Below are 24,747 nucleotides of genomic sequence, written 5' to 3' on the forward strand. Positions count from 1 at the left end.
ATACTTAGTAGCTGCAACTCTTAATAAAATTTGATATTTTTGAAAAAATTATGTTGGTGATATATGGGGTTTAATTGAGTAAAGAAGCTATTTGTTTAATAAGGGTTGTACAATCAAAAGCTAAAAATACAGATAAATGACAAATTGATTTTACTCTCTGAGATTAAACAAATTTTATGGCAATTCCTAAAGTGATTGACAAGCAATGTGTTAATATTTTTTAACCTCCAAATCCAAATCTTTTCACTGTGAACTCACTGTATCCAGTTACTTTTCTCATTTCTTATTCCAAAAATCAGGCTATTTCTATGCATGTATATCATCTTTCTAGGATATGAGGATAACATGTGTGTGTACACATACACAAATACTTTATATTTCATTAAGAACATCATAAGAACAAAGGTAATTCTCAAATGTTAATTTGATTAATAGATTTAAGTATTCTCACAGAACTTAAAGAATTTACCCATCTCTAGGAATTAAATGCTGGCTTCCCAGGTAGAATGAATGGTAAAGAAACCACCTGCCAATGCAGGAGACATAAGAGACATGGGTTCGATCCCTGGGTCAGGAAGATCCCCTGGAAGAGGGAATAGCAACCCACTCCAGTATTCTTGCCTGGAGAATCCCATGGACAGAGGAGACTAGTGGGCCACTGTCCACAGGGTCACAAAGAGCTGGACACAACTGAAGTGACTGAGCACACACAAACACGCACACAGAACTGAATGCTAGTATTTACATATTTTGTTTGCGTATAAATAAGTTTACCTGCTCATACAGAAGAAAGGTCTTATCTCTCTCAGATGTGAGAACCTTGACATTACCCTGAATTTCTGCCAAATGACGCTCATATTTTTCCAGCATGCATTTGAGTTCTTCACGGTCTCGTGTTGTCTTCAAAAGCTCTACATCACAGTTTGTACCCTACAATTATTACATGAGAAATCTGAATAAACAATAAGGTCCTTCTGTATACCACAGGTAAACTACATTCAATATCCTATGATAAGCCATAATGGAAAAGAATATGAAAAACAAAATATGTATGTATAACTGAGTTACCGTGCTGTACAGAGTGAAATTAAACACAACATCAACTATACTTCAGTAAAATTTTTTTTTTAATGTGAAATTCTTCTTTGACATGTTACTAATATAGTCCATGGGGTTGCAAGGAGTTGGACACAACTGAGCAACTAACACACACACACACACACACACACACACACACACACACTAATAGAAACGTCCTAGTGATGGCAGCACACAATTCCTGGTTAAGCAAACACGATTATATAACGAAATAATGAAAAAAAGTTTAAAATCACTTCTCTTTTAAACAACATCAATTGCTCCACATCTGTCTGATTACTCCCAACCACTACTAATGCTGGGGATAAAGGACCAGTTTTAATGGTCCACGGTGCCACCAAAGAGAGCTCCATCTCCCATTCTCCTTGAGACACCAATTCACGCCAAATTAAAAGGAATTATTTCCAGATTAGGTGAATCAAAAAATAAAATCCACTGCTCCAGCAACAAATTCCAAAACATTTACAAGTTTCCAAAAACCTACCCGAGAAGATGGAGATGGGCGTCGTGGGCTTTTAGATCTACTTCTGATCATCTTTCTCAAATTTTGAGCTTCACTCTTGTAGTAATCTCTGTCTGCTTCTAAAGTTTTGACAAAGGAATCAAGTCTGGAAGGAGATTTATTTTGTGCTTTTTCAGTCTCTAAAATTATCTTGCCAAGGAGGAAAAAATTAGGCCATTATTTCAAGCTAAACTATATTATCATTTTCAAAATGAAAGTTGAAAGCAAACAGGATCCTTAAAAATAATAAATTTGGTATTTTGAAATAATTCAAAAAATAATAATTCAGCAATACTTTCTAACAAGCAGCTAGAAAAAAATTAAAAGCGTTAGATACTTTTCTTTTCCAGGATTTCTGAATGTACTGTATTTTTATTTCACTGAAAATGTCCCTATGTTGACACAATAATTTTGAAGAAAAAATAGTAAAGAAATTTCAGAGGCCAGAATTGTTTCATATAAGCGATCTAGTTACAAGTTCTAGAAATAAAATTAACTTGCTTAGAGAAACTTCTATCTACTATTAAAGCATCTATTTATAGTTTCAAGTTTTATTCAATAATTGTTCAACAAATAAATTAATTGAATGTTGGATTAATTTAATAAATTTACTGAACAAAATAAACTAATTGAATATATTAAATGGATGCTGGATATTCTGTGTTTGTATACACTTTCAAGTGCATTTCCATTCACTTTAATATATTTAGAGGCATTTGTTTTACAACATTTATTTACCAATACTTTATTGGGATAAAAGTACAGACATACTTTTAGAGGGGGTGTTTCAAATATTTTAAATGACAACATTAAAATGCCTAAACAGAGCGACTTTCATTTCACATTGTTAAAGAGAACATATTACTCAGAACTAAGTAACAACATTTGACTTTAAAATATTTATTATTAAGAGGGATGAGAGTTAACGTGTAAACAAATACAGCTTATATTTTGAGAATTAAATTACTCACAGATATCATTTTAATCAAGTAACAGCTAAGGACATTAATAAAACCAAGCAAAAGTTCTCTCTGGCTCTAAGAAAGGACAGCATCACTCTTACAGATGGGAGGACCCCTGTCCACCCGGGAGAATGCTGATTTTAGAAAACAAAACACTTTTTATTTTCCACAAATTACATGATAGCCAAAACATATGTATAATTTTTTGCAGTCCTACTAACAGAATAAAAGTGATTCCTTAACATTTTTTTATGAAAAATGTACTTACAGATCTAAGCCTTTTTATTGTATCTTCCAATACTATTATATTATTTTGCTGGCAAATGAGTTCAATCTGAAAAACAAGCCAGAAAACAATGCTATTTAGGTGCAAAATGTCTAAATTGCTTTTGTTGGAAAGAGAGCATCAGAAACAGAAGCCACTTAAAAACATACAGACAGTAAATATTTTATGAGAGAAAAGATAATTTATTCCTTTATATTTACCTACTTTTGATGGTAAAAGAACCTAAATGAAATGAAGCAGTTCCCTTAGATTATCTAATGTTTTGTATAAAATACTAATTGATTTCATTTTGTCAAACTACTCCTCATAACCTGAAAGAAAATGTTAATACTAATTATAATTCTGAAGATGAGAATAACGAAGTCAAAAGAATGACTAGAATGAAGTTAAGTTTTCCCAAGTCAGAAATTATTATGCTGCTTTCTTGTGAACTCTTTTAATAGTTTCATCAAATCCAACCTACAAAATACTTTTTGTATCAGTTTTATGACAGTCTTAACAGCCTTGTGGTCATATATTTAGTCTATGACTAGATTATACATTCCTAGGGAATAGTGATTATGTTTTTATGTAAAGCTATAAATCTCTGCATAACCTCCTCCTTTGTTATTCCAAACTAAAATGTTTTCCATTAAAATTTGAATTTTCTGGAATTATTGCTTCTCATTTATTCTTTAGACCAAAGTTCTAAGATTTCTCTGGCAGTTATATTTTAGTTTATGAAATACTAAAAGGTTAGTTATAGTATGGAATATAACTCAAGTACAGTTTGGATAAGCTTATATATAATTTTGAATAATTTTCAATGCTTTAATTTTCACTACTATCTAGACACTAAAAAGATATGGATCTATTCTGGATTATGTGTAAGTTCAGTCACTCAGTCATGTCCAACTTTTTGTGACCCCATGGACTGCAGTACGCCAGGCTTCCCTGTCCATCACCAACTCCTGGAGCTTGCTCAAACTCATGTCCATTGAGTCAGTGATGCCATCCAATCATCTCATTCTCTGTCATCCTTCTCCTCCTGCCTTCAATCTTTCCCAGCATCAGGGCCTTTTCCAATGAGTCAGCTCTTTGCATTAGGTGGCCAAAGTATTGGCGCTTCAGCATCAGTCCTTCCAATGAATATTCAGGACTGATTTTCTTTAGGATTGACTGGTTTGATCTCCCTGCAGTCCAAGGGACTCTCAAGAATCTTCTCCAACACCACAGTTCAAAAGCAACAATTCTTTGGCACTCAGCTTTCTTTATAGTCCAACTCTCACATCCATACATGACTACTGGAAAAACCATAGCTTTGACTAGATGGAACTTTGTTGGCATAGGTCTATATATGTGTAAGTTCAGTTCAGTTCAGTTGCTCAGTCATGTCCGACTCTTTGCAACCCCATGAATCGCAGCACACCAGGCCTCCCTGTGCATCACCAACTCCCCGAGTTTACTCAAACTCATGTCCATCGAGTCGGTGATGCCATCCAGCCATCTCAGCCTCTGTCATCCCCTTCTCCTCCTGCCCCCAATCCCTCCCAGCATCAGAGTCTTTTCCAATGAGTCAACTCTTCACATGAGGTGGCCAAAGTATTTGAGTTTCAGCTTTAGCATCAGTCCTTCTAATGAACAACCAGGACTGATCTGCTTTAGGATGGACTGGTTGGACCTCCTTGCAGTTCAAGGGACTCTCAAGAGTCTTCTCCAACAACACAGTTCAAAAGCATCAATTCTTCGACGCTCAGCTTTCTTCACAGTCCAACTCTTACATCCATACATGACCACTGGAAAAACCATAGCATGTGCAAAGGTGTCCATAAAAATTAAGTATAAAAACTCACACTGCCAAAAATTTTATCCAGTATGACACATTCTGGTAAAAAATGAATTTATACATATATATCCCAAATACAGATGGAATATAATCAATAGTATGTAAACTGAGGAAGATAGATTATATCTAGTTATAGCAAGGTGTGATTATGGTACATATTATTTTCTTCATTATACTCTTCTATTTTAAATAAATGTATTACTTTTATCAAGATAAAAAATTTAATGCTTAATCCACTCTGAAAAAAATTTTTATAACTGGCCCAAATAAAAAGATGCTACGGCCTTCATTTATTTGACAATTGTTTAATGAGGATCTTACTGTGTGTCTGATTGTCTCATATGCTGGTTATAGCACAGAATAAAACAGGAACCTCTACCCTCATGGAGCTAACATTCTAGTTCAAAAGAGATAAATAAAAGATAATAGGTAAAGTATATATCAGATAGTGATTATGTCATTCAAGAAAAAATTTAATGAGCACTCACACCTACTCTATACTTTCGATTTTTAAAAAAGGAATGAAATAGACAAAGATCCTTGCCTTTGGACACCTTATAGTCTAGTTGGTAGATGACAAAAAATAAACCTAAAAATTAAATTACACAGTACATCAGAAAAAAGGAGCAATATTCTTAAGGATATTGGGAGTGTTTACGAAGAATAGAATTTAAAATGGGGTGATCAGGGAAGTCCACACTGAGGGAGTCAACCATTGAAAAATCGAAGAAAAATATTCCAGACAAAGCATACAGCTATAGCAAAAGGGAAAAGATTGTTTGCTAAATCAAGGAACAGTAAGGAGGTCAGTGTGGCTACAGCAGAGGGAGGGAGGAAGGAGGAAAGTGCTAGAGAAAAATGAAGCAGGAGAGAGAGAGGGAATCAGTGTGTGTGTGGTTGGGGACACGGGTTAGACACATACACAGGCTTTGTACTTTGTCTTCCACATGGTAGATTCTAAAGTATTTTTGATAGAGTCACATATAAAGTAACAGTAATGACAAGAGTTACCAGAGATCCAGTCTAATAATGTCCTGATGTTAATTAAAAATATACATTGTATGACAAAACTAGTGACGATAAAATTGCAGTTCTGTTTCTTCATGTTTCAGAAACTCATGTTCAACTCTGGGAAACACTGCATTAAGTCATGAATGACAAACAACTCAAGGTGAAAAGATAAAAGGAAGCTTATGGTCGTCCTGCTGCTAAGTCGCTTCAGTCGTGTCCGACTCTGTGCGACCCCACAGACGGCAGCCCACCAGGCTCCCCCGTTCCTGGGATTCTCCAGGCAAGAACACTGGGGTGGGTTGCCATTTCCTTCTCCAATGCATGAAAGTGAAAAGTGAAAGGGAAGTCGCGTCCGACTCCTAGCGACCCCATGGACTGCAGCCCACCAGGCTCCTCTATCCATGGAACTTTACAGGCAAGAGCACTGGAGTGGGGTGCCATTGCCTTCTCTGTATATAGTCACTGCTGCTGCTGCTGCCAGTGACTATGGTCATGGTAGCTTTAAAATATGTCTCAAAATTCTGATGCTCTTGCCTTCAAAAAATGGAGCTTAATTCCCCTCCCCTTAAGTGTTGTCCATACTTGGGGACTCTCTTCTGATGAACAAGATATGTGGGAGTGACAGCATATAAATTCTGAGACTGGAAACTCTGCCTTTTTATTTCTTTTGGATCACGGTGGCAGAAGGAAGCCAGCTGCCACGAAGAATATATCAAGCAACCTAGGGAGAGGTCCACGTGGCAAGGAACCAAGTGAAAAGTGCAAGTGTTAGTCATTCAGGTGTGTCCTACTGTTTGTGACCCTGTGGACTGTAGCCTACCAGGTTCCTCTGTCCATGGCAGGAATTCTGGAGTGGGTTGCCATTCCCTTCTCCAGGGGATCTTTCAGACCCAGGGATCGAACCCCAGTCTCCTGCATTGCAGATGGAGTCTTTACCACTGAGCCACCAGGGAAGCCCAAGGAACTAAGTTTCCTGTCAAAAGCCAAGAGTCATCTGAATAAGTCATCTTAAAAGCAAATCTACCAGTACCCAGTCAAGCCAGAACCGAAGCCCGGCCATCATCTTGATTACAGTTTCCTGGGAAATGGTGAGCCAGAACTACTCAGTTAAGTTGCACTGGAAACTGTAAGATGTAAATATTTTTTGTTTGAAGTCATTAAAGTTCAATAGCAATTTGTTACATGGCTATAGATAATAGGCTTCCCTGTCCTTCACTATTTCCTGCAGTTTGCTCAAACTCATATCCATTGAATCGGTCATGCTATCCAATAATGGCCTCATTTTTAATTAAAAATACAAATTGTATGAAGAAACAAAACATTTCATTTTTCTAATTTATTTTTTAAGATTTTTTTTGACGTGGACCATTTTAAAATCCTTTACTGAATTTGTTACAATACTGCTTCTGTTTCATGTTTTGGTTTTTTGGCCCCAAGGCATGTGGGGTCTTAGCTCCCGGACCAGGGATTGAACCTGCAACCCCTGCATTGGAAGGTAGAGTGTTAACCACTGGACCATCAGGGAAGTCCCTCAAAACATTTTAGTGGAATAAATGATGGAAGAAGTTACTCAGTGGACTTTAAAAACATAGCTAACAGTAAACTCTTCTGAGTAAATAAATTCAATACTATCTCAATTCTAGACAAACTAACAGTAGCTTTAGGCTCAGACTCTACTTCCACATACCTAAAGCACCATCTTTTAACAGTATAGGAACCCAAACATTCTCATCTCTCAGATTAGAAATTCTCATTTCAAGTCTCATCTCACAAATCAGACAAAGACTCTCTCCCCAGGGATTGGACGCCTAAACTGTACACCCAGTGACCGGATGATGACAACATGCACTGGGTTCACACTCCCAGCACAGGTCATGCATTTTTTCTAATCCCTGTTCTATGTGGAACATTTGCTTATTGAGGATGGTGCTTTCATTTCAGGATCTTTCACCAACACAAAGGACCTATTTCCATTTTGTCCTTTCTCTATTAACTTTTTAATACTTTCCCTGTATCAACAATGTTATCTCTTCCCTAAAACTGCAGCCCACCTCTTCTACAAATCGCTTTCCAATTCTCAAGTACACCAGACTTTCCACATTATACATATATGGATATCTCTTTCCTAGAAACACTCTCTTCTGAGATGGACAGAATTTCCATTTACAAATTTAATATTTTCAGTTTTAGGTAAATCCAAGATCTTTTATTTTAGATGTTTTCCATTCCTGAAATTCTCCCTTTCTGATAAGCAGGAGGTTCATTCTGAAAGAGAAGTCTCTCTCTAGAACACAGACTCTAACAACCCTTTAAAATCAATACTTCAAAACTAAGCATTCTCCTTATAGAAGAATTTGGCCAGCTACACTTCCCACAGTCTGGGAAGGAGTGCTGTTAATTTTAAATTTGAAGAAGAAAACAAGAAAGACATAATTAAACATCAATTCAGTGTTTTTTGATAATTTTTATAATTAAGACAACTCAATTTACCATTAAACTGTGAATGAAGGATAACTATTATTTTAAAAGAAACAATACAAACAAAAGAATTTATTAAGAATGTTTAAAACAGTTAGTTAAGCTACACTGATTTACATTTTTGGCCACGTGGCATGTGAGAACTTAGTTCCCCCACCAGGGGTCAAACCCATGCTCCCAGCTTGAAAGCTAGGAGTATTAACCACTGGACCGCCAGGGAAGTCCTAAGTTACTTTTAAATTTCCTCCAAAGACTTCGACAGCAACCATTGTAAGATAAATTGCAAATTAAACACAAATGAAATCATTCTTATCTACTCTCTCAAGTAGTTCTTCTAAGGACCTCCTCCAGGCAACACTATTAAAGAAGATTGTGTAATAAACTTCATGTATTTGATTATTCCATTATTCAGACTTTTTACTTCTACAGACTTACTTATCCTTTACACATTCTAAGTGAGGTTACTGCAGATAAGCAAATACCAGCCTAGTGTTCATAACTAGCTCTTACGTTTCAGATTACTATAATAAATAATGCCTTCAATAACATGTTCACAGCTTGATCATTTATTTAATTAAGTGCTTTATCATATGCTACCAAGAATACATTAAAAGGATGTTCAAGAACTAACATGCAACAGCAACTAGCTTTTGGAAACTATCTTCTCACAGACACAATTCATTAATTTAGTGATTAATAAAATCAATCACATGTTTTCACTTAAAAATTCAATAGGTTGGTTTTTGGCTTTCAGACATACTCTATGTCTTGCCTATAAGCTATTAGACAGCAAAGAGAAATGAAACTTTCATTTTATAATACTGCTTAAGTTCCTAGCTTCTAAAGGTCATGGGGGTACCAAAATTTAATCAAGAAATAAAATGTTTATCAAAATATCATGGGACTTCCCTGGTGGTCCAGGGGTTGAAAATCTGCCTGCCAATGCAGAGGATGCAGGTTCGATCCCTATTTGGGGAAGTAAGATCCCACATGCCACAGGACAACTAAGCCCACACACTGCAACTACTGACCCCATGTGCTCTAGAACCCATGCTCCAGAATAAGAGAAGCCCGTGTACCACAACGAAGACCCAGCAAGGTCAACATTAAAAAATAATAAATAAATAAACAAATGCTTTTATGTAAAAAAAATCATAAAACTACAGTTATTTAGTTTTATATTTTCTATGGTAGTGGCATAGAAAATGACATAGAAACTGAATCAATGAAACCAAAAAGTCCAGAAACATATCTATGCACATTTAAGAATTTAGTGGCTGTTAAAATGGCACTTCAAATCAGCGACAGAAGAAAGGATTAGTCAACCCTACCTCATACTAGAACAAAAAGAAATTCCAGAAGGATTAAAACTTTAAATATATATATTAAAACTCTTAAAACTGTAGAAGATATTCTTGTTGTTTTTGAGGTGAGAAGGCCTTCCCAAACAAGGATCAAAACTAGGTGGAGATTTTCAGAGGAACATTTTTAGGGCAGTGAAATTACTCTGTTTTATACTATAATGGTAGATACATGTCATTTTACTTTTGTTCAAATTGTAGACTGCACAACATCAAGAGTGAAACTTGATGCAAACCGTGGGCTCTGGGTGATCATGATGTCAATTCATTGTCAACTGTGACAAATACACCACTTTGCTGGGGGATGCTGATAATGGGGGACAGCAGGCATATGTGGGGGCAAGGAGTATATAGGAAATCTCTCTACCTTCTGCTTCATTTTGCTCTGAACCTAAAACTGCTCTAAAAAGGTAAAATATATTCAAATGTTTTAAAAAGGGAGTGGGAACTCAAAAACATCAAAGATCAAAACTCAGAAGTCGGTCAAGACTGACAAATATGACCACATAGAAACTTAAAACTGTGGTTTAAAAAAAAAAAAATCTTTTTTTTAAGTGTGAAATAAATTTCATGTGTGTGCGTGTGAAAACAAAAAAGAAGAATGGAAATATACATATCTATTTGTTGGCAGATACCTCTGCAGAAGATAAAAGGCTTAAAGAGAAAGAGAACTCTTCTACATATAGAACATCCCCATTACTTAAAGTTTTTACCGTGTCTACATATTACTTGGGCTTCCCAGGTGACCAGTGGTAAAGAATCCAATTGCCAATGCAGAAATGCAAAAGCTGCAGGTTCAATCCCTAGGTTGGGAAATCCTCTGAAGGAGGAAATGGCAACCAACTCTAGTACTATTCTTGCCTGGTAAATCCCATGGACAGAGGAGCCTGGAGGGCTACAGTCCACGGGGTCGCAGAGTCAGACACAACTGAGCATGAGCACATATTTCCTATTACTTAGGAAATTTTTTGAGCAAATTTTTTAAAAGAAAATATGAAATACAATATAATTTAATCCTTAGAATAGACAATACAATGTCAAATCTAAAAAACCTTCAGATGATATAAATGAGTATGTCACTTTTCCTACTGCATTAATAATTTGTTGTTGTTTAATCATTAAGTTGTGTCCAGCTCTTTTTTTGACCCCCATGGACTGTAGCCCGCCAGGCTCTTCTGTCCATGGGATTCTCCAGGCAAGAATACTGGACAGAGTTGTCTTGCCAGGGGATCTTCTCAACCCAGGGATTGAACCTGCATCTCCTGCATTGGCAGGTGGATTCTTCACCACTGAGCCACCAAGGAAGCCTGAATTAATCGCATGATGTTTAAATAGAACTAAAATCCTGATTAGTACCTAGTTGGAGGTTAACTAGACTTGTTATGGTGATTATTTTGCAATACATACAAATATCGATTCATTAGGTTGTACACTTGAAACTAACATAATGTAATATGTCCACTATACCTCAATTAAAAAAAAACCTGATTAGTGATAAATCTAGTACCTTTGCTTCTTCAAGTTCCTTGTCAGCCGTATCCACGACAAAATTTTTTTCTTTTTCTAGTTGCTCTGCTAGTTGGTCAATTTTAATCAATTCTTGACAAAGGTGCTCATTGTGGCTGGTTAAATCATCTACTCGACTGCTTACCACCTCCTTACTATCCAAGAGTTTCTTAACATATTCTTCCAAGCCATGATTTGTCTGTTTGAGATCTTCAATCTGTTGTAATGAGAAAGAAAATAATCACATTAAAGGATTTCCTTAGCTTCCCTCTGAGGAGAACAATTAGGTGACTGGATTTAGGAAGGGAGGTTTGCTTCCCTGGCAGGGAAACTTAACTATGTATCTTTTTTCTGAATTTTGTACCATGTGACTATATTACCTATCTGAAAAATATATACTAAATAAATATTTTAAGTTCATATAGCTATAACTCTCAAGACAATTTTCAGCTTAGAAACAAAAAAACTTACTGTTGATTTTTTAGAAAAATTGCCAAATACTTGTATCTGCAGACAAGGAACCAGTCTTGAAGTAATTATTGTTATATTATTATCATTAAAATCACCAATTAGGCATTCTTTAGAATAGAAATTTCTAATTATTGTTATCAAAATATGTTAACTCTTTAGAAAAATCGTTTTGAACATATCAGAACTTACTTGACTAAGCTAAATACTGATACCAAATCAATCAAGTATTTGCTGACTAAAGTGGAGGACCACAGCTTCCTTTCCCAGCCCACTAGCAAACCATCAATGGATGAAGAAAAGGGCCTTTTCTATCACGAAGGTATCCAAATGCCTTTAAAGGAAAAAAAATATGTTAGACTCATTGAATAAGGATAATATGTTAAGAATTTTGTTAACTTCAAAAGATACAAAGATAGGTTAAGTATCTGCTCAAGGAGAATGTATTGTTTACTTAAGAAAACACATATACAGTATGTAAATGCCATAAAAGAAATATCTGAGATAAAGTGGTGGCACAAAGGTCCTTTTCCACAAGATCTGCCTTGTATATTTAACAAATATTTACTGAGTACCTACTATATCCAAGGTACTGTGTTGGTGTAAGATGTAAAAAGAAGAAAAAACAATTTTGGTCTTTAAAGAACATCTAAAATAGCTAAACCCCTTATCTAACATTATTCTTAGCTCTAGTATTGTTTTTTGTTGTTGTTGTTGTTATAACTGTGCCCTTTTCAAACAACTAGAGACAGCTCTTTCCAAACCATCAAAATCAACAAAGTTTTCTTTAAAAATATAAACTGTAATATTTGTCACATATGTAAGGAAGTATCCTAAAGGTCATGAGTTACATATAACTAAGTGTAGTACAAAATGGCAACCCACTCCAGTGTTCTTGCCTGGAGAATCCCAGGGACGGGGGAGCCTGGTGGGCTGCCGTCTCTGGGGTCACACAGAGTCGGACACGACTGAAGCGACTTAGCAGCAGCAGCAGTAGTACAATGACGTTTATTATGCTCAAGAAGATGAGAAAAGTCATTATTTTAACCCAACTCTCACTTTGGTATTCTTGCCTGGGAAATCTCATGGACAGAGGGGCCTGGTGGGCTATAGTCCAGGGGGTTGCAAAGAGTCGCACACAACTGAGCAACTAACCAACAGTAAAACAAGGCACCTTAACCTGTGAGATTTACAGGTAAAGAATTTAAGTTGTCAAACCCAGGAAATGAGAAAAAATGTGAAGAAGCTTTTTTAAAAAAAAAAAAAAGCAAAAAGGTAACTGTAAATGCACTTATTTGTTTAGTTGAGTTTTTACACAACCAGGCTGAATTGCAGCAATACTTCCTACTCTCTTCTTTTTTGGTCTTCTCCCAACTACAGCTAAAAATTCTTTGAAAATGCAGATTTGAGGTAATTCCTGGAGAAGGCAATGGCACCTCACTCCAGTACTGTCGCCTGGAAAATCCCATGGACGGAGGAGCCTGGTAGGCTGCAGTCCATGGGGTCGCTAGGAGTCGGACATGACTGACCGACTTCCCTTTCACTTTTCACTTTCATGCATTGGAGAAGGAAATGGCAACCCACTCCAGTGTTCTTGCCTGGAGAATCCCAGGGACGGGGGAACCTGGTGGGCTGCCGTCTATGGGGTCGCACGGAGTCGGACATGACTGAAGAGACTTAGCAGCAGCAGTATGGTGCTTCCTTACACGGAGAATGAGACGAACAAATTCCATTTGTGATCCAAGGCCAATGCCTGTAAAGCCCTTTCCACCATCTTCAATATATACCTAACTACTAGACAGGCTGTAAGAAACAGTCTCACATAGACTCTACTTAATGCACTGTGGTGACCTGGAAGGAAGTCCAAAAGGGAGGAGGTACATGTATATGGAACTAACACAAGGTTGTAAAGCAACTATATTCCAATAAAAATTAATTAAAAAAAAAGAAACAATCTCGCTAAACTGATTTTAAAACCTCTATTAGAGAATTTATTGAAAAGTGCTATATACTATGTTACAGAACCCTCTTTTTAAGAATCCTCAGGGATATAGAATGGATAAATAATAAGGCCCTACTGTATAGTCCAGGGAATTATATTCAATATTCTGTAATAGACCATAATGGAAAAGAAAATTAAAAATGATATACATATAACTGAATCACTTTGCTGTACATATCAGAAGCTAACACATTATAAATCAACTATACTTCAATAAATAAAAAAAGACAGAACCCTCAGGGAGAGCTTTGCTCAGGTCTCCGGTTTCAGGAAAAAATGTACCTCTTTGTATACCTGGTTTGTTTTTATCCTTTGGACCATAAATTATTTAACTACAATTTCGTTGCTGCCTTTGCCTCTAGGAACTCTAAAACAACCTGCAGCTCACCCTTAGTAACTAGTACAGAAACCATGCAATGATATCCTGGTGGCTCTTCTCATCCATGATTGCACGTTTCTTTCCTTTCCCCTGCTCTCATTACCTACTGTCATTACTAGTATTTTTCTTAAACTATAGGATGTGGGGTAATCAAACAAACTTCAATTTGTCTGTCTTTTTGTCTCTGTTCACAGTTTCTATGGTGCCATGTCTCTGAGCAACAAGAACATGCTAAACCTGTTTGCTAACCTTCCACTGCCCCAGGAGAGGTTACAGGTTTTTCTCCTCTGGAGAGGAGAAATCTGTAACCTCTTATTTATATAAAAAGCTTCTTATATAGTTTTATCTTAGTATTTTTATAAGATGTATTATAATCATGTCTTTACTTCCCTGACCCTTCCACTAAATTCTAAGTAACTTTAAAGGGCTCATGTTTCTAATTTCTGGATCAACATAGCTCTCATTTCTGTATCATTTATCATATATCTAGCCTATAATGCTAAATTATTATTTAGCATTATAAATAAATAAATACTCCCCTCACCTCAACATTAAGCCCTACTTTTACTTAATTCCAAGACACAAGTACTTAGAGGAGGACGTGAGAAAGGACATGGGCTTTTGGGCTGAGGCAGCCAGGTTTAAGGCTTGCTATAGTTCTTCACTAGTCACTTGACCTCAGGCAATTTACCAGATTTTCTTGATCCTGAGATGCATCTGATTTCAGAAAAAAACAAATGAAGCCTCCTAAATCTCATCTGCTAAATGGGGAGAATACCTATAATTTGCAGGGAAAGTTAGAAAGATCTAAAAGTTCAAGTAAAATTGCTGGCAGATAACAGGTAATCAAACAAAAGGTTTTATTTAAATAAAAACATTTTGAAATAACTAAAAGTTCACAGGAAGCTGCAAAGGTAGTAGAGAGGTTCATGTGCCTTTAATCCAGTTTTTCCAACAGTTACATCTTAAATAATTACAGCACAATATCAAACCCAGAGATTTGACATTGGGACAGTGTGTGTCTCTTGGTCTATATCATTGTATCACGTAAACTGCTGTAACTACCACCTCCGTAAGATACAGAACTATTCCATCTCCACAACGATCACCCTCCCCTTACTCCTTTACAGTCACAGCCATTCCCTCCTCACCCTTAAATGTCAACAATCATTAATCTCTATAATTTTGTCGTTTGGAGAATGCAACATAAACAGGTAGATAACATAAATAAATGCTGGCAAAATTCCATATAGTGAAAGCTATGGTTTTTCCAGTAGTCATGTACAGACGTGAGAGTTGGACCATTAAGAAGGCTGAGTGCCGAAGAATTGATGCTTTTGAACTACGGTGCTGGAGAAGACTCTTGACAGTCCCTTGGACTGCAAGGAGATTAATCCAGGCAATCCAAAAGGAAATCAACCCTGAATATTCACTGGAAGGACTGATGCTGAAACTGAAGCTCCAATACTTCAGTCACCTGATGTGAAGAGCCGACACACTGGAAAAGACCCTGATTCGAGGAAAGAGTGAGGGCAGGAGGAGAGAGCGGCAACAGAGGATGAGATGGCTGGATGGCATCACGGACTCAATCAACATGAGTCTGAGCAAACTACAGAACAGTGAAGAACAGGGAAGCCTGGCGCACTGCAACCCCTGGGGTTGGACACAACTCAGCAACAACAACATAACATAAACAGAGTCATGTGATACAGATCACAGTATGTTATCTGTTGACACTGGTTTTTTCACTCAAAACAGTGCCCTTGATATCTAAATTGCTATGTGGAGCAATAGTTCTTTGTCATTGCTGAATAATATTTCACAGTATGGATTACCATGGTTTGTTTAATCATTCACCACTTAAGCAAAATTTTAGATGTTTCCAGTTGGGACTACAACAAATAAAGCTGCTATGAACAACTGTATACAGGTTTTTGAGTGAACATAATTTTCATTTCTCTGGAATAAATTCCCAAGAGAAAAGTTTCTGAGTTGTATGGTAATGTACGTTTAGTGTTTTAAGAACTAAACTATTTCCAAAGTGGCTGTACCATTCCCCATTGCCATCAAGAATATATGAGTGATCCTCATCTTTGCCAGCTTTTCGTACTGTCACTGTTTTTTATTTTAACTGCTCTCAACAGTATGCATTGTTATATCATCATGGTCTTAATTTGTATTTCCGTTAGAAAAGATGAACATCTTTTTGTTTGTTTACAATATTTCTTTCTGTGAAATATATCCTCATATACTTTGTTCATTTTCTACTTGGATTGCTTGCTTTTTTTTACCTGTTGAGTTTTGAGAGTTCTCCACATTTGTTCTCGATATGAGTCCTTTGACAGAAACAGGGATTGTGGCTTATCTTTTCATCCTATTAACAGGGGCTTTTGCAGAGCAACTAAAAAGCCTCTTGATGAAAGTGAAAGTGGAGAGTGAAAAAGTTGGCTTAAAGTTCAACATTCAGAAAATGAAGATCATGGCATCCGGTCCCATCACTTCATGGGAAATAGATGGGGAAACAGTGTCAGACTTTATTTTTCTGGGCTCCAAAATCACTGCAGATGGTGACTGCAGCCATGAAATTAAAAGACGCTTACTCCCTGGAAGGAAAGTTATGACCAACCTAGATAGCATATTCAAAAGCAGAGACATTACTTTGCCAACAAAGGTCCATCTAGTCAAGGCTATGGTTTTTCCTGTGGTCATGTATGGATGTGAGTGTTGGACTGTGAAGAAGGCTGAGCGCCAAAGAATTGATGCTTTTGAACTGTGGTGTTGGAGAAGACTCTTGAGAGTCCCTTGGACTGCAAGGAGATCCAACCAGTCCATTCTGAAGGAGATCAGCCCTGGGATTTCTTTGGAAGGAATGATGCTAAAGCTGAAACTCCAGTACTTTGGCCACCTCATGCAAAGAGTTATCTCATTGGAAAAGACTCTGATGCTGGGAGGGATTGGGGGCAAGAGGAGAAGGGGACGACAGAGGATGAGATGGCTGGATGGCATCACTGACTCGATGGATGTGAGTCTGAGTGAACTCCGGGAGTTGGTGACGGACAGGGAGGCCTGGTGTGCTGTGATTCATGGGGTCGCAAAGAGTTGGACACAACTGAGCGACTGATCTGATCTGATCTGATCTTGCAGAGCAAAGGGCTTAAATCTTGATGAAATTCAAATCATCAACTTTTTCTTTTATGAATCATATTTCTGCTCTCTTGTCTAAGAACTCTTCAGCAAGTCCAAGATCCTGAAGATTTTTTCCTGTTATCTTTTAAAAGTTTCATAGTTTTTGTTTTACATTTGATCCACTTTGAGTTAATTTTTGTGTAAGGTATGAGGTTTAGGTCTAGGCTAATTTTTTTCCCTAAAAGATATCCAACAACTTTTGTTGAAGACTCCCTTTCTTCATTAGACTGTATTTGTACCTCTGCCAAAAATCATCTGGCTGTACTTGTGTAAGGCTATTTCTGGATTCTCTATTCTGTATCATTGATCTGTGTCTATTAATCTAGCAATACCATACAATCATGATTATTATGGCCATATATTAAGTTTTAAAATCAAGGAGAATGACTCTTTCCACCTTGTTCTTTTTCAAAATTATTTTTTCCTGGGATTTTGATGGGAATCACACTAAATCTGTATATCAATTTGGAAAGAATTGACATCTTTATTAGGTTGAGGCTTCCAATCCCTGAACATTTGTTTAGATCTACTCTGATTTCTCTTATTAACATTTCACAGTTTTCAGAATGTAAGTGCATACTTATTTAGCTAGATTTATATCCAAAGAGTACATTTTCTATTTGAGTGATTGTAAATGGTATTGCATTTTTTTAAATTTCCGCAACTTAATTATAATATACAAATATACAATATGTTTCTCTTGTATTTTGACCTTTTGAACTCATTTATTAGTTCCAGTTTCTACACTGTAGATTTTATAAGATTTTCCAGCAAGAAGATCACGTCATCTGTAAACAGGGAAAGTTTCATTTCTTCATTTGGGTCTGAATGCCTTTCAAGCTAGCTATATCATTATATTTGAAGTGAATTTCTCACGGACAGCATAAAGCTAGGTCATGTTCTTTTTAATCTACTGTGACAATTTCTATCTTTTAATTGGTGTATTTAGATTACATATATTTAATGTATTTACTTTTATGCTAAGATTCAAGTGTGATTTTTTTTGTTATTTTTGGGTTTTTTTTTAAATTTTTGTTTTATTTTACCTGCTTTCCTCTGAGTTACTTGAACATTTTTTAGAATTCCATTTTGATTTATACATAGCAATTTTCAGTATATCTCTTTGTAGAGATTCTTAGTTGTTGCTCTAGGTGTTTCATTTATATTCATAAGCTATCAACAGCCTCCAGGCTTTCTGGGTACAATTTGTAAAGAATCCACCTACCAATGCAAGAGACACAAGTTCGACCTCTGGGTAGGGAAGACTCCCTGGAGTAGGAAATCGCAACCCACTCCAGTATTCTTGCCTGGAAAATTCCTCATGGACAGAGGAGCCTGGTGGGCTCTAGTCCATGGGGCTGCAAAGAATCAAATATAACTGAGTGACTAAGCACACATCACAGCCTACATTTTACTAGTTCAAGTGAAGTGAAAATTATTACCTCCTTTTATGTCCCCTACCCTCCTCTATTAATAAGATAATTGTCTTAAATATTCCCTTTGCATGCATTGAGAAAGACATCTGACAGACATAATTCAGAAAAGTAGAAAAGGAAATTCTATCAGAGCTACCCATATTTTTGCTCTATGGATTGTTCTTCCTTCCCTCTTGTTCTTCCAAGACTACACCTTTTATCACTTCCTTCTTCATTAGAGAAATTCTTTTAGCTATTCTTTTAGGGTAGCTTTGCTGGCAACAAACTCAGTTTTCTTCATCTGAGAACATCTTAATTCGCCCTTCATTTGTGAAAGATACTTCTCTAAATACAGAATATGTACTAGGTTGACAGTTCTTTTCTTCCAGCACTTGAAAAAATGTTGTGCCACTTCCTTCTGATATCCATGTTTTTGGATTTGCAGTCATTTAAATTGGTGTTCCCCTATAAATTATGAATTATTTCTCTCATTTCTTTCAAGATGTTTTTTGTCTTTACTTTTCAGTTTGAATATGAAGTGTCTCAGGGTAGATTTCTTTGGGAGACCCCTAGTAGGTTTTCACTCACCTTTCAAATTTGGGGAATATTTAGCCATTATTTCTTCAAATATTTTTTCAGCCCCACCTTCTCTTACCTCTTTCTGGGACTCCAGCCATCCAAGTGCAGAGCGTTTCTTATAGGCCCACCTCTCCCAGAGGTTTTGCTCACATTCTTTTCAATCTATTTTCTCTCTATTGTTCACATTAGGTAATTTCTCTGTTTCTACTCTCATGTTCAGTGATTCATTCTTCTCTTCTCCATGTTTTTGTTTGTTGAGTTTTTAATTTCTGTTACAGAACATCCCACAATTTACCACTCCAACCATTTTTAAGTGTAAAATTCAGTAGCATTAAGTACATTCACAACATAGTGTGACCATCCCGTATCTAATTCCCAGGACTTTTTCATCATCATAAACAGAAACTGTACCCATTAAATAATCACCTATGAATCTAACTCTTGTAAGTGGAATCATACAATATTTGCCCTGTACCTTACTTCAGTTAGCACACCATTTTCAGGGCTCATCCATCTTGTTGTCTCCCATCTGAATTAAGGCTGAATAAAGTTCCGTTGCTTGTATATACCTCACTTTGTTTATGCATTCATCTGTCAATCGACATCTGGGTTTTTTCTGCATTTTGGCTATCATGAACTTTGGAATACAAGTGTCTGTTTAAGTCCCTGCTTTTAATCATTTGAGGATATTCCTGGGAGTAGAATAGCTGGATGACATGGTAATTCTATACTTAATTTTTTGAGGAATTACCAAACTTTTTTGTTAAACAATTTTACATTAGCAATGCATAAATAACTCCAGATTCTCCACATCCTCATCAATATGTGTTATTTTTTGCTTTTTGATGATAGCTAGTGGTCCTAATTGGTGTGAAGTGACATCTCATAGTGGTTTTGATTTGCATTTCCTTAAAGACTGTGATGCTGATCATCTTTTCATATGCTTATGGCCATTTGTATCTCTTCTCTGGAGAAATACCTACTCAAGTCTTTTGCCCATTTTTGAACTGAGTTGTTTTGGGTTTTCTTGTTGCTGAGTTGTAGGATTCTTTATATACTCTGGATATTAACTCCTTATCAGATACATAATTTGGAAATCTTTTCTCCCATGTGTTTTTTTCTTTAACAGACCTTACTTTTTTAGAGCAGTTTTAGGTTTACAGAAAAACTGACCAGTAAGTACAGAGTTTCCACACACCCTTTCTCCCCTCTTCCACTCACCCCAATTTCCCCTTATTTACATCTTGTTTTAGTGTGGTACATTGGTTACAACTGATGAACCAACATTATAAATTATTATTAACTAAAGTCCAGTGTTTAATTAGGGTCCACTCCTTGGGCTGTAGATTCTGTGGGTTTTTACAAATGTATAGTGACATGTAGCTATTGTTACTGTATTATACAGAATATATACTGCCCTAAATATCCACTGTGCTCCATTCACCCCTCCCTCCAAACCCCTGACAACCAGTGATCTTCTAATGTCTTTGCTTGGTCTTTCCCAGATGGTCCTGAAGTTGGAGTCACAGAGTATGTAATCTTTTCAGATGGGCTTTTAACACCTCACAATATCCTTTCAAGGTTCTTTCATGTCTTTTTATGGCTTGATCGCTCATTTCTCTTTATCAATGAATAATACTCTACTGTATACCACAGTTTATCTATTCATCTATTGAAGAACATCTTGTTTGCTGCCAAAATTCCACTGGAATAATACTTAATTAATACTTTATTAATACTTTATATCTTTTGTTTCTTTGATGATATTTTCTGTTTGTTTCAAGCATGCTCAAAATTGCCTGTTAAAGCATCTACTTGAGGGCTAATTTAAAATCTTTGTCAGATAACTGTTATATCTGATTCATCTCTGCATTGGTGAGGACACCAATTAGGGTTCAGGTTACGGTTAGCGACACCTCTTTTCTCACAGAGGTTGACAGCATCCTGATTTGGGGGATGAGGAGTGATTTTATCTTTTATTGAGGTCTGGTAGTCTAAGACACTGACTCGAGTCTTTTGGGAGGCTTCCTGTGACACTGCTCCAGCAGGAAAAGAGGGACACTGGCTTGTTACTGTGGACAGGAGCGGAAGTCCAATCTCTCCATAAGGCCTCGGGTAACACCCAGGAAACGTGGGGCTTCTTGTGACTGCTAGGCAGGGATGAGAATTCATCCTCTGCCGATACCACCAGAGCGAGCAGGAAGAGAGGCATCTTATTACTGCTCCCACGTACTCCCCACAGCCACTGTGGGTGGGTGGACTTGTTCCTGCTGTAGGGTGGTAAAGGTTCTGACTCTGCATTAGGTCACCTCTGATATCACCCCAGCAAACAGAAAAAGGAAGCTTCTCTTACTACCAGGTGGCAGTGGACTTCCTGGCTCCCCACATAGTCTCTGCTGACAATGTGGGGTTGGGGACTTCCTTACTGCCTGATGGATGCTAAAGTCTTAGTTCCCCACTCAGCCTTCTCTGATACAACAGTGGTGGGATGGGGGCCTTCTGGGGCAGGGTGGCAGGGGATGAGGCAAGGTGGGCTCCTTGTTATAGTATGACAAGGGTGGACGTCTAGGCTTTTATGGGGCTAGATTTCTCCTTGGTATTTGCTAAGAGTGGGAAGTTCTTATCTAAGAGTAATTTGCCTTGCTAGATTGCCCATTTCCTAGTCCTTTGGCTAGGAGGCATGGCTTTTCTTGCCCATTTCCTAGTCCTTTGGCTAGGAGGCATGGCTTTTCTGACACCTTTTTTAACCTGCATCCCTTATTTCTGGTTGCCAGTTTTTCCAGTACTCTGCCTGGGATACCTGGAGCACAAAGAAAAACCAGAAACTTCCTACCACATCCTAACAGTCACTGGGCGCTGAGATGCCTAGCAACTCTTCCTTCTGCCCACCTGTCAAAGTGTTTTTAGGTTTGCTTCACACATAATATTCAGGGTTTCTGCTGTACTTAGTGGAAAGAGTAAGGAAAAGCAAGTCTACTCCATTTTCCTATAAGAGGAAGTTTCTTTTAACAGCCTTGTTGGCTAGGAAAAATAGTAAGGAATCTATCTGCAATGCAGGAGACCCAGGTTCAATCTCTGGGTCAAGAAGATCCCTTGGAGAAGGCAATGGCAACCCCCTCCAGTTTCTTGTCTGGAGAATTCCATATACAGAGGGGCCTGGTGGACCACAGTCCATGGGGTTGCAAAGAATCGGCCACGACTAAGTGACTAACACTTTTCACTTCATTAATAGCTATTCCACAGGTCAGACACCAGGAGACCAGAAGCAGTACTGATCTTGGGAGTTCACAGATCTGGAATCAAATTCTAGCTAAACTGGGAGTTCAGGGAAATCCTAGCTCTGTCACTCATTAGTCAAATATAATAATTCTTTAACCTCTCGGAACTTTAGCTTCCACGTCTGTAAAATGGATATGACACCACAGTCTTACAAGGTCAGGATGACGAAGTAAGATTATGTACTTAAAAGCATCTGATCCGATACCTGGCACACAGTCTGTACTCACTCTGAACCTGTGTGTTTTCAAGATGGTTAAGATAAAAATGGAATGATTTTAGACCCATACAATTTAAATGAGTACTGAATGAGAATTTATTCTCTATCTTATTTTAATATAGGCCCTCATCCTAAATTAACTTAGGGACATATCCACAGAAACTAAGTGTAACCTGTAATTTCAGTGTAGAGATGAATTTGTCTTGATTTCTCACTTCTTGCTCTAGCTGGAGAATATTCTGGTATTTTTCAGCTTCAGAAACTGGAGCCCCTAGACCAAAATCATGTTCTTTGGTGGTAACCTGGTGGAAAGAATGAGAATAATACAGAGACATTTAGGTTTAAAACAGCCATGTGATTTCCCATAACAATTAAAATTTTGAAAATTGGTAACATTCAATTAAAAAAATGCTTTTAACCTCGTTCCACCAGGTAAAAGGACTTCATCAAGTTTTAGTTTCTTAAAACTTTACATTACAAAACTTTTTCCATGTGTTTTCTATATATGGAACTACAATCTTGAACACAATTTTTTAAAAAGACATACCCCACTGTATATAAGGAAACAGGCTGCTGCTGCCAAGTCACATCAGTCGTATCCAACTCTGTGCGACCCCATAGGTCGTGTCCAACTCTGTGCAACCCCATAGACGGCAGCCCACCAGGCTCCCCCGTCCCTGGGATTCTCCAGGCAAGAACACTGGAGTGGGTTGCCATTTCCTTAGGGTCAGCAGCAATGGTCAATTTCCAGGCCTATGATATTCAATACAGCAGCCACTAGCTACCTGTTCATTGCTGTTTTTGTGTATTAACAAAAAGATTTGCTACCCATATCACAAAGGGCCAACTTCCCTAATATATAAATAATTCCTATAAATAAAAAAAGGAAAGGAAATACTGTAATATAAAACTGGCCAAGAATAAAGGGCTTCCCAGGTGACTCAGTGGTAAAGAATCCACCTGCAATGCAGGAGACCCTGGTTCAATCCCTGTGTCAGGAAGATCCCCTGCAGGAGAAAATGGCATCCCACTCCAGGATTCTTACCTGGGAAATCCCATGGACAGAGGAGCCTGGCAGGCTACAGTTCATGGGGTCAAAAAGAGTTGGACACGACTGAGCATGCACCCGTGCACCAGGATATTTCACAGAAATGACTTTTAAACACATTTCAAGATATTTAATCTCATCATTTAGAGGGATACAAATTAAAACAACACTGAAATACCATTTTTTAATCATCACATTGGCAAAGATTATAAAGTTGATTATATAACTTAACATTCTTAAATATCACTAGTAGCAGTGTAAATAGATACAATATTTATGGAAACAACTGGGTAAAATCTAGCAACATTACAAATCCACACAGCTTCTATACAAATAATTCCATTTCTAGGATTTTTCTACACACATATTTGCACATGGGCAAAACAACAAATGTTAAAGATTTTCCACTTTAGCATACTACACATGGGATTTCCCACGTGGCACTAGTGGTAAAGAATCCGCCTGCCAATACAGGAGACATAAGAGATGTGGGTTCGATCCCTGGGTCAGAAAGATCCCCTGGAGGAGGCAATGGCAACCCACTCCAGTATTCTTGCCTGGAGAATCCCATGGACAGAGAAGCCTGGCAGGCCACAGTCCATAGGGTCGTAAAGGGTCAGGCAGACACCACTGAAGCGACTTGGAATGCACACATGCATACTATACACACTACTCTGCATGTGCTTTTTTTCACTTGACTATGTATCTTAGAACCTGTATAATTTACGGAAATAATCTGTTCTGTCAATCAAGGCTGCCATTATGTTAAGAGAGAATTTGCTACAAGCAAAGCAACACAGATGCTGCACTCCAGAACCTAGTTCTTGGGAAATTACAGGATCAGTATCCCCAGTCACTGAACTTGTGTCACACCCTGTGCAAACCAGCCCGTAGCAGTCTGATATGTTTATTTTTCTTTTTCCCTTTCTCTAACCAAGACACAAATCTGCTTTTTCTGTTCTCCAGTCCAGCAGTTCCTGCCTGTCCTAGAACGTAAGCATTAGATTCCACACAGGCATTTCTAATTATGAATCGTTTTAGGCCTTTATGGGTTAGGCTGAAATCCTAACCACCATTTCTCACATAGTTTCTGTTGAAAAACATATTCTTAGTTATAAACATGCAACTCAGTATAACAATCAAAT

The 24,747-nt window shown here is 37.4% G+C and overlaps 1 protein-coding gene across 8 annotated transcripts in view; it reads right to left on the minus strand.

Annotated features, from left to right (window-relative positions):
• Nucleotides 1-24,747, minus strand: part of TSGA10 (testis specific 10) — a 94,399-nt gene that overhangs the window by 55,923 nt on the left and 13,729 nt on the right. For 4 of the 8 annotated variants that reach the window (XM_055539426.1, XM_055539428.1, XM_055539424.1 and 1 more), the window contains exons 2-6: nucleotides 22,728-22,856; nucleotides 11,031-11,246; nucleotides 2,831-2,896; nucleotides 1,583-1,750; nucleotides 775-930 (exon numbers count right to left, since the gene is read on the minus strand). In XM_055539426.1, coding sequence (XP_055395401.1) covers nucleotides 775-930; nucleotides 1,583-1,750; nucleotides 2,831-2,896; nucleotides 11,031-11,246; nucleotides 22,728-22,856 — 735 coding nt within the window. Of the gene's footprint in view, nucleotides 1-774; nucleotides 931-1,582; nucleotides 1,751-2,830; nucleotides 2,897-11,030; nucleotides 11,247-22,727; nucleotides 22,857-24,747 lie in introns of those variants that run through there. The other 4 variants (XM_055539431.1, XM_055539430.1, XM_055539429.1 and 1 more) reach the window with 4 other exon arrangements.

This window comes from Bubalus kerabau, chromosome 11 (genome assembly GCF_029407905.1).
Source record: "Bubalus kerabau isolate K-KA32 ecotype Philippines breed swamp buffalo chromosome 11, PCC_UOA_SB_1v2, whole genome shotgun sequence".
NCBI lineage: Eukaryota > Metazoa > Chordata > Mammalia > Artiodactyla > Bovidae > Bubalus > Bubalus kerabau.